Source organism: Salmo trutta, chromosome 5 (assembly GCF_901001165.1).
Source record: "Salmo trutta chromosome 5, fSalTru1.1, whole genome shotgun sequence".
NCBI classification, from domain to species: Eukaryota; Metazoa; Chordata; class Actinopteri; order Salmoniformes; family Salmonidae; genus Salmo; species Salmo trutta.
Genome location: NC_042961.1, coordinates 10,542,413 through 10,557,982, shown reverse-complemented (window position 1 = coordinate 10,557,982; position 15,570 = coordinate 10,542,413). Strand labels below are relative to the sequence as shown.

General features: G+C 42.6%; 4 protein-coding genes across 9 annotated transcripts in view; 2 read left to right on the top strand and 2 right to left on the bottom strand.

Moving 5' to 3' along the window:
* ccdc88ab (coiled-coil domain containing 88Ab) overlaps nt 1-2,922 on the top strand; it is a 95,852-nt gene extending 92,930 nt beyond the window's left edge. For 5 of the 6 annotated variants that reach the window (XM_029752503.1, XM_029752501.1, XM_029752504.1 and 2 more), the window contains one exon: nt 1,716-2,922. In XM_029752503.1, the coding sequence (XP_029608363.1) occupies nt 1,716-1,780 (65 nt within the window). In that variant the 3' untranslated portion in view covers nt 1,781-2,922. The remainder of the gene's footprint in view (nt 1-1,715) is intronic. The other variant, XM_029752499.1, reaches the window with a different exon arrangement.
* A 1,731-nt stretch (nt 2,923-4,653) lies between these two features.
* Nucleotides 4,654-6,261, bottom strand: prorsd1 (prolyl-tRNA synthetase domain containing 1). Its single transcript, XM_029752496.1, has 2 exons — nt 6,064-6,261; nt 4,654-5,491 (listed from the first exon to the last, which is right to left on the bottom strand). The coding sequence occupies exons 1-2, from the start codon at nt 6,145-6,147 to the stop codon at nt 5,063-5,065; spliced, it is 513 nt and encodes a 170-aa protein (XP_029608356.1). The 5' UTR covers nt 6,148-6,261; the 3' UTR covers nt 4,654-5,062.
* Nucleotides 6,262-6,937: 676 nt separating this feature from the next.
* On the bottom strand, nt 6,938-9,537 carry LOC115193648 (ubiquitin-40S ribosomal protein S27a). The gene is made up of 6 exons (XM_029752497.1): nt 9,455-9,537; nt 9,281-9,345; nt 8,772-8,826; nt 8,589-8,674; nt 7,524-7,655; nt 6,938-7,127 (listed from the first exon to the last, which is right to left on the bottom strand). Exons 2-6 carry the CDS (start codon nt 9,326-9,328, stop codon nt 6,978-6,980), a joined length of 471 nt encoding a protein of 156 aa, XP_029608357.1. The 5' UTR covers nt 9,329-9,345; nt 9,455-9,537; the 3' UTR covers nt 6,938-6,977.
* A 71-nt stretch (nt 9,538-9,608) lies between these two features.
* Nucleotides 9,609-13,669, top strand: LOC115193645 (clathrin heavy chain linker domain-containing protein 1). Its single transcript, XM_029752495.1, has 11 exons — nt 9,609-10,022; nt 10,173-10,360; nt 10,456-10,595; nt 10,744-10,945; nt 11,055-11,170; nt 11,403-11,502; nt 11,598-11,704; nt 12,152-12,332; nt 12,518-12,720; nt 12,827-13,006; nt 13,104-13,669. The coding sequence occupies exons 1-11, from the start codon at nt 9,714-9,716 to the stop codon at nt 13,298-13,300; spliced, it is 1,923 nt and encodes a 640-aa protein (XP_029608355.1). The 5' UTR covers nt 9,609-9,713; the 3' UTR covers nt 13,301-13,669.
* Nucleotides 13,670-15,570: the final 1,901 nt, after the last annotated feature.

Here is a 15,570-nt window from a genome sequence, read left to right as displayed (position 1 = left end):
AGCCAACCTTCACAGGGGCCAAGAGCCATACCTTCCTCTCCCTCAACACCTCCCTGGTCAGTAACATCAGCGGCCCCCCAGGCAAAACCCACCCCCAGCCCAACTCTGTTCAAACCGCCCAGAACCAACCAAATGGTCAAAAGCCCTGCCCACCTGATCAGAATGGGGAACAGGAGGTAATTGACACCAATCGTGTGCTCGATGCTGACCAATCCCCATCCCAACCCCTTAGCCCAGAGGACCAACAATCGTTGTGGTATGAGTATGGCTGTGTCTGAATGTGTGGCGCCCTGGTCAGCTACTGATCTGGGACCTGCATAAGGACCAGTGATGGTGGGGGAGAAAGAAGGAACTCTGCATGCTTTATCAAAGCACTATCATGCTATGTTTCTGTTGAGCTTTCATGTTTTCATGGCTGATTTGTAAATCACAATTCCTCACCTCTGGTTTGGTCTATCCCTTTGTCTTGTGGAAGTGGGGTTCTCTGGATGTCTTTGCTTCAATATTCATTAATCAAACCTCTTGTTTGGCTCACATTTTAAAGCTATTACATGACTGCATTATGGGGGACATGAATAGTTGTTCTTGTTATTTTAATCAGCATTTACCATTTATTTATCAATCACAAATGCATCTTCAGAAAACATGTTGCAAAGCTACATTAACTATCATTTGGACATTCAGTTCATCTTTTTTTATTAATCTCCATGTCAGAGGTCCTCCAGAGTTAGAATGGAGCTCTGTTTAATATTAACGTTATGAGACTTGTAGAACATGTCCCATGATAGGCTGTCTGAGGAACACATTAGCTGCCAATAAGCTCTCTTTATGGAGTCATTAAGAAATCTAGCCCTTCAGAGGAAAGAGCTACTATCTTTAACAGGAAACCAGTTTCTCATCTATTAATGTGAGATAATAGATTCTGTTTCCCTTTTTTTCTTATTGGGTGTTTGGTATGTGGGGGAATCCTGTCCTCTCTAAAGTACTGTGTCGCATTTCATTACCAGTCGACTGTATCGACCTCAATGCATATTCACTGAACTGCATGGCTTTATTCTGTCTTGGTTTGTTCTGGACCTCTCATTTTGATTGTTGTGATCAAAATGGTTTTGTCTTTTTCTTTGGTGTGTTTGTGTTTTGTGCATATGACACGTTTTTTTCTGTTCCATTGAATTTTCTGAACAAATCCTTCTCAATTGGGGTTAAGGGATGGTTTTGGAAGAAACGTCATTCACTAAATGATTTGAGAGGAAATGTAAGTTGTAGAGAGAATGTTGCCTTGCTAGTGTTAGTGGTGAGAGAAATTTGCAAGTGAGACGAATGTGATTGTCAGATTATTTTGTGAATGAAGGTTCTTCTACTCTTGGTTGTCGTGGTATTGGATCTGGGTAAGGTGTCGTGAGAATGCTCACGGCCACAATACAAATTCCAATAGCACAATAACTAATTTTAGGTTATGTATTATTGTAGACTGACTGGGTACACCTTGTACAAACATATATTATGAACCATATGAAGTTATATTCAAGGGCAGAAAGCACTCCTTTATGCACCAGTAGTAGGAGTAGTGATGTCGTTGGTAGTTTAGATGTATTTATTTCTTCTTCGTTATGTATTTACCATTTTGAAATAGTTTTATCGTATTTATCTTGTGTGTATAAACCATTAACTGCAGCCTTTATTCAGATGGAATGTAACATGCTTTTGTTCTGCAGATGTGGAAGTGTTACAAGAGCGCAGAAAGTCAAAAAGCGGAACTGGGGAGCATCAAAGCTCCTAAACATTATTGATGAGCTCAAGTGGTGAGTGCTGCTCTCCAAGTCCAACAGGGAGATGGGGGGGGGGGGGCCTCCATGGTAACCCAAAGTGGTGTAACAGATGTCCCATCCTGGACATGCTTGCTTATGCTACGCTGGTGTGTCGTCGTCGTCCCCGGCCTGGCTTGTGCCACCCGGTAAAGGGCACATGAATGGACCGTCTGCATGGCGTCTGGTGGAACACGCTTTGCCCATTTTTGTGCCCAACCCCTAATAACAGGAGGACCTGTCTGTCCTGCTACACCTACATGCACCTCCTCCCTCCTGTCCTCCCTGCTCCTCAGTGATACTGTGTGTGTCCATAGCTGGCTTTACTTCACTTTTTTCTGTTGGTATTCAGGAAAAAGCACCGGTGGCTCTATACGAGGTTGTGGTCCCTTTGCGAGCTTATCTATCTGCAGTACTGCATGGCTTTGGTGTCGCGCAGCTGAAACCCCTCCCCTTACCCTGACTGTCGATGCATGTAGACTGCTTTCCTGTGCGTCCATATCTACATGTTCATCTTCTTCTCTGTCATTTCTGCCTCTAACATTTTTCTGTCCCCTTCTCTTCTTCTCTTCACTCTGTCTGCCTCCAACTCAGAGGACAGTGACCTTCAAGCTGTCTGTTTGACTTTGAAGCCTTTAAAAGTTGGTCTACTGAGATGGTCTTCAGTGAGAAAAGCGTGTAAAAAACAACAACATTTAAATCAATTTCAAGAATGCTTCAATAGAGAAAAGTAAACGTCCTCTTTTTTTCCTTGAATCAAGGAAACAAAACTCATAAAGGGAAATTTCTAAAATGTTCAATTTCATATTCATCATCTCCAGCAACCATCCCAACAACAACATATGAGAAAATGCAGCGTTTCTATGTTTTGTAGTAAAATATAGAGGAAGATATGTTTCCAATTACATCATTGTTGTGCATGGTGTGATTTTGAACCAATTATGAGTAGGTATTGCTTACTAATTGGTTGATGTCATTGGAAAATATATTTTTTACTGCAAAACATAAATGCACCTTTTTTTTACATATGTTGATGTTGGGGTGGTGCTGGAGGTGATGAATATGAAGTAGAAACATGTTGAAATTTCCCTTTAAGACATACAGGTAACTGCCAAAATAAAAGAAACGCCAACAAAGTGTCTTAATAGGGCGTTGGGCCACCACGAGCCACCCAGAACAGCTTCAATACGCCTTGGCATAGATTCTACAAGTGTCTGGAACTCTATTAGAGGGATGCAACACCATTCTTCCATCAGAAATTCTATCATTTTGTGTTTTGTTGATGGTGGTGGAAAACGCTGTCTCAGGCGCCGCTCCAGAATCACCCATAAGTGTTCAATTGGGTTGAGAGCTGGTGACTGAGACGGCCATGACATATGGTTTTACATCGTTTTCATGCTCATCAGACCATTCAGTGACCAATCGTGCCCTGTGGAGGGACATTGGGCCCGTTTGTTTCGCATGGCCCGGTGCCCCGGGTGGGTGTAGATTTCACTTAAGGACCAATGGGAGCACCGGGCCATGCAAAACTACCTTGCCCATTGTCGTCCTGGAAGAGACCACTCCCATCAGGATAGAAAATCTTCACCATCGGTTGAAGGTGATCCTCAGAATAGATGTGTATATATTGGTGTTTACCTTGCCATCTAAGGGGTTGAGAGGATCTAAACCATAACAGTGCTGCCAGAACCCTCATTTACTCAAGTTTGTCCTTTATTTTGGCAGTTACCTGTATGTGGTGACAATTGTTTTTCTAAAACTGACTTTCTGGCAAATTTGTACCTTTATTTAACTAGGCAAGTCAGTTAAGAACAATTTCTTATTTTCAATGACGGCCTAGGAATAGTGGGTTAACTGCCTTGTTCAGGGGCAGAAGGACAGATTTTTACCTTGTCAGCTCGGGGATTTGATCATGCAACCTTTCGGTTACTAGTCCAACGCTCTAACGACTAGGCTAACTGCTATGGTGACAGACTGCTAACGTTCACTCTACACGGACCTACACTTGGTGCCAATGTTCACGCAAAGCCAAATGGGTGAGCTTAAACTAGACCCTGGGGACTCCACATTGTCCTCTGTGTGACTTTGAATCAGCTGGACTTTTGCAGTCTGCCATTTGATGTTAATGATACTCTTTGTAAATGAGCATGCACATGCAACATCTTTCTTCTGTGGAACAGCTGACATCTACTTTCAGCAATATGCACAGGAAATAAAACTGCATGTGGACACAGAACAACAAGGTCAACCACATTCTGCATGGAGCAATCAATCAACACGCTTTCCTCCCAATCAGAATGGACTATGTTTTAAGTTGTGTTCCTCTGAAATGCCAAAATGACTATCGCAGGAAGCCATGCCATCTGTTTGATTGACAGCCAATCCAATCAAGATAAAGGTTGTGTGAGCTGAATGGCACAGCTGTGTATGTGTACAGTGCTGTCAGATTACTGTGTCTGTGATGATGACCTAGTGTCCATTTCCTTCTCCACTTTTACATAAATCTATTTGATGTAATGAAAATTCCAGAAGACTCCTGTGTGTCATTTCATCTTCACTGCCCACAGCGCCAAGTCTTCATCTCATAAAGGACTGTAACTGTCAAGTGTCATCTATTCTTCGTCTGATGAATAATTTGTAATCTAATCACCAACTGAAGTTGGATGAAAGTATGTCATGATTTCTACAGACAGATTAATGTAATGTCCCTTTAAATATTATATATGACACTTTAAGGGGAATAGGCCTGCACTGTTTATTCTGCTTTACTGAAAATGTTTCGCTCCAAACCGGATCTTTGTCAGGGCGGTGGATTGGGAGCATATACAGTGTGCAGACCTTCCTGTTCTTTACAGGTGTTGTTTATTAGAACAGCACCTAAGTTAAGGATGTGCATAGATAGTGTATAATCCCAGATGATATGAGTGGAGTTCCATCATCTCCTTTATTACACTGCAGTGTTTAGTATCAAAACAGTGTAAATGACTAGATCTCGCAGAGGGAGATACAATGCAAACACCGTAAATCACTATGACACTGTCTTTCAACCATGTACATATAACCAACTATCTACTGGTCTCTTGCCCATAGAAAACAAGGGCTCTTCATCCATTATTCTGTCCCAAATGTTTTATTTTTTTTACAATAATGGAAATTTCTTGATAACCCAAAGTAAAGGCACAAAGGTAAATAAATCATTGTACCAAGCCAAAGCACAGTCTGACAGGATAGTATGCATGTTAATTTCAAGGTATTTACTAGTCAAAGCTCTGTAGAACTGGTTCATGTCCTGTCTCCTTTAAAAACTTCAAGAGATCCTCTGGCTTTATTCCCATAGAGACAGCATTGGTCATGGGATGGAAGTAAACTCGCTCGTGGCCTCCGTTGACCAGGTCGCTGTCCAGGACAAACTTTACGCTCTGGTCCTTATCACAGAAGAGTGCCAGGGCAGTGGCACAGCCTTGGCCCACCTTCAGTTTCTCCAACATGGCTGCCTCCTCAGCAAAGCGGAGGTTGCCGCTACCCAAGCCTAGCTTCTTAGCCAGGTCATTGAGGTTGACCGGACGGTCATGGCGGACAGAGACTAGCCACAGGCCCTTCTTCTTCTTGTCTTTCAGGAAGAGGTTCTTAGTAACTGCTCCACTGAGGTCTTGCAGGTGAGGCATCATTTCTTCCACAGTGAATACCTAAGGGAGAAAAAATTATCACAGCAAGTTAGAGGACATGTTACTTTGGTATCTGATGTCTCCCTCTCGTTTCATCTACTCTGAAATGGAAGATCTGGACAAGTACAATTTCTAGTAGGCATCTATCCTACTGCTTTCACCTAGACTGGTAACAGATCAGCACTGGAGAGGCGACTACTGAAATTAAATACAATCCTACCAAAAATCAGAAGGAACAATTCACTGAAGAATAGTATAAGAGAACATATGATACGTCTATTAAAAGTCGCATGCGGGATAATTGTCACATTTTCTACCTGTAACGTTCTACACATCGAATAAGCACCAGTACTAAAATGAACATGGCTTGCGACACCTAGTTGTGGTTGTTAAAGGGAACACAAAATAAAGCCCAGTAAGTGTCAATTATTTTCAAAAATAGCAAAACAATGCACGGCTAAAATCTTATTCTAGGAGTGATGGTGGGGATGTGCATTTGTTCTCCAATCCAGTGCATTGAAATATTAAACAACTCACTGGACCACCTTAGCAAGCTAGCTAACGTTAGCTAAACTAACGTTATTGGTTCTTACCGGTGGATGGTCTACGCAGACCGTCTGGATATTCAGACTTTCCAAATACTTAACCAACTCAGTCCGGAGCTCAGGTGTTGCCATTGTTCATTTGAAGAGGAAAGAAACGCTATTCAGGACTAATCGGAACACTCACGTAGCATACACTTCCTCAGTCTCTACTCATTCCACAAACCTGTATTTACACAACTGCGCAAGCGCAGCCGAACGTCTGAGCAAACCCAGTCAATGGAGGATTTGTGTTTCATGGTTTGTAGATGTACATGTCACCCACTAGTGATTTTCAGTAGTTGCGACTCAATTCTGAAGCTCCATTGTATTAGAATATAATTAAAAGCCGCCCAGGGGTAAATTATTTCCTTGAAGTGATGACATGAGTGATGAACACAATTGCATCAATACAATGCAGTAGTTAAGCGAGTTTACACCTTGAAAAAGATTCGTTCAAACAAATGGGGGCCATACAAATGCCGCGTTCACGTGGTACAAGGTAGACGGCAAACATGTCAGTTTTCAACGAGCACGAACGTAAATGCCGTCAGCTGCCACACAAAATATTTCAACTTTTGCCGTAGCGTTCCCTGCCCGGTGCTGTCACCAGCTCTCTTCCTTTCTTGTCCCACTACGTGAACGGGTATGACGGTTTTTGTGCCCCTCCGCTAAATGAAGCACAAGCTATGTGGAACATCCAGTGACAACTGAAAAGTCGCATTGTAAAAATCCAGTTTTACAATGCCCATTTTATTTGAAATAATGTTCGAGCCTAAAAAGACAATTTTATTGGTAGCCCTGCTAATAATAACCCTATGAAAAATGTCCAAATTGGAAACCAATCTATCCATTGTGAAAAAAATATAAGAATCAAGCCATCACAGTGATTGGTAAAAACATTTTATTTACTCCAGTCCAATAGATTATTTGTCCTCAGGCTTGTTGAAGCAGTAGGTGAGGCAGCACTTTCCACAGTAGTGCCTATCAAAGTGGCTGGCCATGAACACGCCAGCGCCACACTCATCAGCTGGGCACTCACGACGCAGACGGTGGATCTTGCCGTTTTCGTCAACCTGAGGAAACACCATGGAAGCCATAAGTACAGCAATGGAACACAAGACAGTGGCTGTGTTCAGTAGGACACAACATAGCAAAGGGTTTGCAAAAAATAAAGTGCTATTTTTACAACAGGACTCATTGATGAGGAATTCTTGACAACACAGGAAGTCTGAATATTAATTTTAATCATCAGCCAAAAATGTCCTTGGTTATTAGACAAGTTTGGGTTGCAGTATGTCCCCGGTTTCATTCAGCTTGAAAATAAATAAAGTAACAAATGTCTACAAAACAATAGTTGGCTCCAATCACTAGAGATATGGTAGTGGTCACAGCCAAAACAGCCTACTACCAAAATTAATTATATAATTCATTGAATCTAGCTGAAATCCACAATAAAGAAAATGCCTTACCTTGTAGTACTTGAGAACTGCGAGTTTGACCTTCTTCCTCTTGTGCTTGTTCTTCTTAGGAGTGGTGTAGGACTTCTTCTTCCTCTTCTTGGCACCCCCACGCAGTCTCAGCACCAAGTGCAGTGTGGACTCCTGCAGGAAAAAGCAACAGTTGAGCCAAACTGACAACATATAGCTATGGCTTCAATGGTCAACACTGCATATGACAAAATACTTTGACTGTATGATGGTAAGGAGAAACTCCAATAAACAAGGATTATTCACCAGTCACAGAATTAAAAGCACCCAGAAACAAAATATCAATACAATGCTGGGAAACAATTAATTATCTTACCTACCACCAATAATAACTCCTGATGGCAATAGATGTTGCATTACCATGAATTGGTATACTTTGAACATTAACTGAAAATTCAGCACACCTCTTAAATGTGATCAGATAAATGTAACAAAAAAAGTATCTTTGTGGGCCTTGGGAGGTTAAAGGGGAGGCAGGTAGCCTAGTGGTTAGAGCATTGGGCCAGTAACCGAAAGGTTGCTAGATCGAATCCCTGAGCTGACAAGGGAAAAATCAGTAATTCTGTCCCTGAATAAGGAAGTTAGCCTAGGAACAGTTGGTTGTCATTGTAATTAAGAATTTGTTCTTAACTGACATAACTAGTTAAATAAATGTTTTGTAAAAATTTAAGAGGATGAACATCAGACCCAACAACACCCAGACCTGACCTATATTATAATATAGTTAAATTAGTTAGCCGAGCTGACCTGGTCATTTCCACGTGTGTACTCAGGGCCATGCTATCAAATTGTTAGACTTGAACCGAGAGAGAAAAAAATAATTCCGCCAAGTTGCTCTTCTGGTTACTGAATACATCTATATATTTTGGCTAGGCCTTTTGAACAGAACCCAACCAGAGTCCCAGGTCAGGTAAACATAGAGACCTCTGAGAAATCCTGGTCTAAGGGAATTCTGTGTTGGCACTTAGTTGATGTAATCTACTTCCTGCAACACCTTTACTAAAGTGTAGTATTGTCAAATGTTTAGGGAGGCTAAAATGTTCTCACCTTCTGAATGTTGTAGTCAGACAGTGTGCGTCCATCCTCCAGCTGCTTACCAGCGAAGATCAACCTCTGCTGATCAGGAGGGATACCTAGAGGCGGACCCGAGTGCATAGAGTTCAGTCTTTGACAGCCAACGTCAGTGCTCTCTTATATTCAATTCAACGGATGAAAAATGTATGTAATTACCTTCTTTGTCTTGAATCTTAGCCTTGACATTTTCAATGGTATCTGAAGGCTCAACCTGTTAATATGAGAACCTGTCAGTTTTTAAAACAGTAACGTGGCTAACATGCCTTCCCATGATATTGATTAACGTCACCTTGTTACCAGCCAAACGTCAAGAACAAATATCACTTATTTGGAAAGTTACATTAACATAGGGATGTTACAATATAGTTAAATTAGTTATCCGAGCTGAACTGGTCATTTCCACGTGTATACGCAGGGCCATGCTATCAAAATGTAGCTAGCTACTGTAACATTAGCCTACGTAGCATCTCAGAATAAAAAAAAAACTAAGATCACAGGTTGGCAAGTTCCGGCTACTCCAATTAAGATGTGGAGTTACAAATATATAAGGCTGATTGATTACTGAAATAACGCACTCTAGAATGATATAACAGACAATGTACACATGCCCCGCTAGTAGAAGAACCCCTCCATCACAACGCGTGACACAAGCCCTAAGTGCCCACCTCGAGGGTTATAGTCTTCCCCGTGAGGGTTTTGACGAAAATCTGCATCTTGGCGTTCAATCCACCTGCACATATGAACGACAGCGTTGTATTTATAACTACTTCAGCTTTAACACAGTATACAATTTCGTTATTATGGTAAATAATGGCCTAAAATAGAGAGCACGATCTTACCACAGGTCTCCTGCTAATGGCGGATCATGAGAAGAGGGCTTTCGAAGCGTGCGACGGGGTTTACGGGGCTCGTCTGCAGGGAGTAGGTGTTAAATAAGATGCCTGTTCAAAATACCTCTCTCAGTAAAGTTTATTTACATAACGCTTATTTTCACCTTAACATATGTTGTTTAGTTTTTATCTGAAAATATTAAATTCGTTTTGATCGTTTTTTTGTTGTTGTCGATGTTATAACTACATTACCCAGTATACCCTCGAGATGTCCATAGCAACCTTCCTGTTTATCTTTTGGACATGTCTCTGCAATATTTCTCAGTGTTGGAGAAATGAAACCGTGCTCTTAGCAGCAATTGAAAAACATAAGAAAATCATGTTTGGGGCTGGAAACTTACATCACTCCGCAGATGAATCTGAAAGAAGAACCTTGCCACCTATCAAATCTGCCAGTGACAAGTATTTCCTCGAATCTCTTGGTGAATACATTCAACATGAGAAGGAACGTCTGATGTGTCCAGATGAGGGACCTGATGAGCAACGTTACATAATTTACAGTTCTGCATTTGATAAGGTATCAACATGAACCACCATACCCTTTCGCCTTGTTTCAGCATCATCACTCAATAATTTTTTAGGCCTACACACGTGAACTGATCAGAATGCCTAGGCTAACTTGTTGCGTTGTAACTAGGCCTGTCTCTTGCTTGTTTGATTTTCTCAGGTAATTGAGTATGCAACTGCATACAAAACCATTCTCACCTCCATCAAGAAAGAGTATGATGAGTTCATCTGTGCCATAAAGAAGAGTGAGTGTGATGCCAAGTTAGCACATGGGAAACTGAAGGCCATGGTGGCCCAGCCCACCTCCCTTATGTACTGTCAGAGAAGAGCTGTCCAGCTTCAGGAAAGGCAAGAGAATCACTTCAATTTTTCAACATGGCACAATGGTGGCCCCAGAGTATAGTATATCATCCATGCCTGAACCTTGTTTTTTCCCGTTCTAGGATTGCTATCATTCAGAGAGACACTGCAGAACTGCAGGCTGAGTTAAATAGACTACAGGAGTCAAGGAGAGTCAAGAGACCCTCATTGCATCAGAAGACCTCAGACAGCAAGACATTACGGCCCGTTGGGCAAATTCCAGGCATGGCCCTACATTGCTGAACTCATTGTGCCATTTTGTTTTGTCTTAACATTATAATGGCTTTATGTTTCCCAAGTACATATTGTCATGTGTCATGTCATGTCAATATGTCATTCATGACCGGTGCTTACAGTATAGTTTTTTCCAGGTCTGACATTTGATGAGTCGATGAACCCAGCAGCTCTGGCAAAGCATTTGGAGTACCTTGAGCGAAAGCGAGACGACCTGCAGATAAAGAGAAGGAGCCAGTATGTATCTGTTTCTGTCAAGGATGACCTGGACAATAAAATGCGATCCGCCCTGGACCAGAGGGATGAGCTGGCAGTGGAGAATGAGAGACTCCAACTCCGGTGAGACTGTGTCTCACTTTGGTCAAGACTCACTGGCACAAGTGGCTATAGAATACCATTGAAGACACCTATGTTGTTGCTGAAGTTATCGGTTCTTCTGGTTTTCTAGATACAAAAAGATGAAGTTTCTGAATGACTCCCTCATGACATGGGAAAAGACAGGAAAAGAAGTCACTCTACTAGAGTTCATCACATCAAAACTGGAGAATATATTTCATCTGAAAAGTATTTTACACTTCCACTTTAGCATACAGTGTATGTTAGTATTAGTGACACTGACAGTGAATGAAGTTCTAGTCAGGGATAATGTAGCCTAGCTTCTTTTTGTGTTGTAACCTGTTTGTCTTCTACTTATGATGCGGCAGGCCTATAAACCTGACGAGAGCTTTTGTGTGTTTTTTAACTATGATAAGGCTGATGATACAGCAGCAATAAAGTGATATGATTTTCGTTCTAGTGAGCGACACTGATTTCCTTGGCATTAGTGCAGTAGTGTTTGAAGAGGATGATCCCAGCAAGGTCAATGAATCGGAGCTCTTGGTGGATTACATTGAAAGGTACTTCAGTTCTTTTCCGAGTTCTAGTACTATGCTTTCAACCAATGCATACTGTATGTATAGATCATTCCTCTATGTGTTGTGTCTCCCTGCAGGTTCATTGACCTATTTGAGGGGGGTGAGTATGAGGCAGCTGCTTTCCATGCTGCCAAATCCCCTCATGGAGTTTTGAGAAACATGGAGACAATGGAAAGGTTCAAAGGTGGAAACTCTTTATTTTCTATCTTATACAGACGTCCTATAGTGTTGTGGTCCCTATACACACATCATGTGGGTCATTGTGGTCTCAACCATAAAGTAACTCTGCATCTTGTACAGGCATACAGCACATAAATCTAATTTAATGTGTCACATGTGCCAAATACAACAGAAGTAGACCTGTGAAATGCTTACTTACAAGCCCTTAACCAACAGTAACGTTCAAGAAATAAAGTCAAGAAAATATTGACAAAATACAATTATGTAAAAATAAAAAGTAACAGTAGATTTACACAACAATAACGAGACTATTTACAGGGGGCCTTGTGCAGAGTAAATGTGCGGGGGTACAGGTTAGTCGAGGTCATTTGGACATGTAGGTAGGGGTATATAGAGTATATAAGTCTGTATGAACTGTTTTCAACCTATGTCATCTTTGTTTCCCCTCTAGCGGTCACAGTGTACCAGGGCCAGGGGGAACTGCCCCCTCTGCTTCTCTTCTTTCAGGCACTCATGATCTCGGTGCATGCTGGGAAACAGCTGCCTGGGGAGACCCTGTCAGTGGAGGGGGTCCGGTGTGCCATGCAGCTCAACTATGTAGAGCTGGTCACACACTGGGTAACCCAGAAGAGGTCAGCATATCAGAGTGTATAAATAATATGAGCATTAGGAGTTATGAGTCTTTTTGTTGTAGAGTTTGAATGGTATAGCTGGGCATGGTTATAGCAATCACGATATAAGATATATAGATATTGTGTTTAGAGCTCTTTGTTATTGAGTCTATGTCGGGTTACAGCTTTCTCCATAACCTTCTCAGGCTAACATACAGCGAGGCTCTGGGGGATGTGATCTGTGAGCATGGAGACAGGAAGCCGCGGATGGCCGACACATGCCTGGCTCTGGCCCACATCGTCTACAAGGCCTGCGGCGTGCTCAGGAAGGCCGCACTGAGCATGTGCAAGAGAGGCATGACCAGCAGTACTATGGAGTTCATCTATCAAAGCAAAGGCTTTACTGCAGGTTTGGAACACTCATTTACAGATACTATTCACACACATCCTATGTAGTAAATGTGTGAGTGACTCAGTGTGTGTGTATTGTTCTCTGTGTGTATGTTTGTGCGCAGGTGACTGTCTGTTTGTGCTGAAGGGTTGTCCCAGTCTGGCTCTTCTCCAGGCGTTGACTCAGGAGTACCAGGGCCAGCCTGCAGTGCTTTCTTTGGGCTTTGCCTGCCATGCTCTGCTCAACTCTGATCTGGAGGACCTGGCACTGCAGATGGTGGAGAAAACACATTCAAGTGGGCAAGGTAGGTAGGCTATACCCACCCACCAATCAGCAGGGCAACCACACATGGTCGCGCACACACATACACAAGTTGAGTTGACTTGTGCTGTGATTTTCAGGTACTTTGGAGAAGGTGATTCTGGATGATACTGGGTGTTCTGCAGAGAACTGGGGTGAGATAGCAGGTTGCTGTGGCCAGAAGAACAAGCCTTTACTGGCCCAGGAGATCCTCTCCATCCTGCTGTCTCAGTCAGGGGCCATGTGCCTCTCCCCTGGCATAGAGAGCTCCGAGCTGATGCAGCATGTGTTCATGTAGAGAGACAGCCACCAGAGGGCGCCCATGGGACAGATCTGCATCACCAATCCAAGAGGCCTCCGATCATGGCAAGCCCATTCATAACTCACTGCGTCATCCTGCTCACTGCTCACAGAGAGAAATGCAGTCATCCACACTGGTCCTCCAGATCATTAAATCATTTGAATGTGATTTCACTTTGATTAATATCACAAGTGCCAAGTTACATCTTTGTCAGAAAGCACAATGCATTGCCATGTTATTAAATTGATATCACTTGAACATTGTCAAACGTCACTGAATAGTTGGTTTATTAGTTATTCCTCAATATAATTTACTCTTAACTAGACTCAGAATTTCAAACAGTTTATAAATTTCATCTAAGAAAATTATCACTACGTGTTTAGATTTGGATCAATGGCATCTCCGACATCCAAAATAATTAATGGTGATAAGCTCTACAGAATATTGAATTTCCCTGTAATAAATTCCCCATTTCCTGCCTCCAGAACACCACTGTCTAATCCTTGGTGGTGTTAGTCATCATCCCCACAGAGATAAGACCTGATGGCCGCTCCCTGAGAGGCGTGCTATTATCTATATACACTGTATCACCAGAAATACGAGGAGGACACAATGGTAGATAGACCAGTAGCTCACTAACCTTCCACTCACACAGTGGACCCATTGTCCCAGACAGTGCAGAGCCAGTCTCAGTCACCCTGCCATATTAGAGTGAATGAAGCTTCCACACAGCACAAACAACGCCCACCATCAATAAACACAGCCTCCAGTTTCCTCTGCCTAAGAGACATGAAGCCACACTGAGCTAACTGTGTGTCTATGATTCCCACAGTTAATCAATTCCGCTTATGTCTGGGGGCGCGTTTCAGTGTACATCTGTTTGATCCGTTAATGGGTTAGTGAATGGACGTGTGTAGTTGATGGCCTTATATGTCATACTAATTTAAACTCAGAGCCGATCAACTGATATTGAAAGCAGGGCTCATATGGAGACTTTTATTCATACACATTGTGTACATTTAGCATCAGTGTTGTGATTATCAATATACTGTTATTGATGCTGGTATCTCTCCAGGCACTAGAGCTGTTTAGCCCCCACAGTCTGTGCTGTTAGCTCTTTGAACATCACTACTTGTAGTGTTAGCACAACGATACTAGCACTGTGTTGGCAGACGGCAGACTGGAGGCAGCTGGTATCCAAGGGAGACGGAGAGAGGAAAAAAGAGGGGGTTGGCAATACGTGAGGCAAAGATGGAGAGAGAGTAAGACTGACATGCTGGTATAGCATCTCTATTACAGAGAGGAAGGAGCAGAGAGACATTGTGTAGGGGAAAAAGAGGAACAAAGTAAGAAACAGGGAGAGTGTGAAAAGCAGAAAATGGTAGCGGGGGGTGAGAGATTATGCTGAATCAGCGCTTCATGGCGCCACCCCTGCTGCTGTTATTGATCTCCCGCAGTAAGAGGAGCTGGAGCTGGCCTGGCCTGCTGATGGCCCCACTGCATGAAACAGCTCCCCAGACACCCTACCTCCCTGCCCCCTCACCCCACAGCTCACAAAGAGCCCTAGTGCCCTGCCCTGAAGCCTACCTCAGCCCTGAATCTCTGTGTCAAGGGTAAAAGGTGTTGAGTTCTGCCTCCTCACATCTCTTGTTTCCTATGCTAAAACTATTATCAACAAGAAAAAGCATTGCAATTCATCTTCCCAAAACGATGCAATCAAGAGTTGTGTTTTACAAACTGCCTATTAGTCAGGATTCAGTTTATGACAGGATGTAACAAGATGCACTTAGTGTCCTTGGATAGCACTTCTGGAAGATGTAAAAAATATTGATGGTCGTTTTTGCTAGTATCATATTGTCTTGAATGGTCCTTTAAATAGGTTTTTGCCTGCACCATCCTCCCTGTCAGAACCTGTTTAACAGCTCAGGATTTTTCCTCTGTATTCCAGCCCCAGCGTGTTTCTCATCTCCCAGAGTGTGGCACAGATAAGGGCCCTCTCCTCAGTCCAGCAACGTAATGTGAACTGACAGCCGTGTCTAGCTCACACAGTCTCTGGTCTAGATAGAGCGCAGTACAGCAGACCAGCAAAAATAGAAAGCAAAGGGGGCGTTGGACCTCATGTTTCACATCCTTTTGTCCAGACAGTGTCCACAGTGGTTTGACTTACTTCTAGGCCTTTGTTTGATAGAGAAATGCTAGTGGTATACATGGTTTTAAAAGGAATGTGCTCAGGACTAAATAGCTGTGTCAAGCCTTCTATTTCTGAT

Excerpts from the sequence above, each read along its gene's own strand:
- LOC115193645 (XM_029752495.1), top strand. The coding sequence starts at position 9,714 with ATGTCCATAGCAACCTTCCTGTTTATCTTTTGGACATGTCTCTGCAAT. Across the intron at positions 10,596-10,743 it reads GCCCGTTGGGCAAATTCCAG|GTCTGACATTTGATGAGTCG; the intron begins GCATGGCCCTAC and ends AGTTTTTTCCAG. Across the intron at positions 13,007-13,103 it reads AACACATTCAAGTGGGCAAG|GTACTTTGGAGAAGGTGATT; the intron begins GTAGGTAGGCTA and ends TGTGATTTTCAG.
- prorsd1 (XM_029752496.1), bottom strand. The coding sequence starts at position 6,147 with ATGGCAACACCTGAGCTCCGGACTGAGTTGGTTAAGTATTTGGAAAGT. Across the intron at positions 5,492-6,063 it reads TCTGCGTAGACCATCCACCG|GTATTCACTGTGGAAGAAAT; the intron begins GTAAGAACCAAT and ends TTTCTCCCTTAG.
- LOC115193648 (XM_029752497.1), bottom strand. The coding sequence starts at position 9,328 with ATGCAGATTTTCGTCAAAACCCTCACGGGGAAGACTATAACCCTCGAG. Across the intron at positions 8,675-8,771 it reads TAAGATTCAAGACAAAGAAG|GTATCCCTCCTGATCAGCAG; the intron begins GTAATTACATAC and ends GTCCGCCTCTAG. Across the intron at positions 7,656-8,588 it reads CTGACTACAACATTCAGAAG|GAGTCCACACTGCACTTGGT; the intron begins GTGAGAACATTT and ends TTTTTCCTGCAG.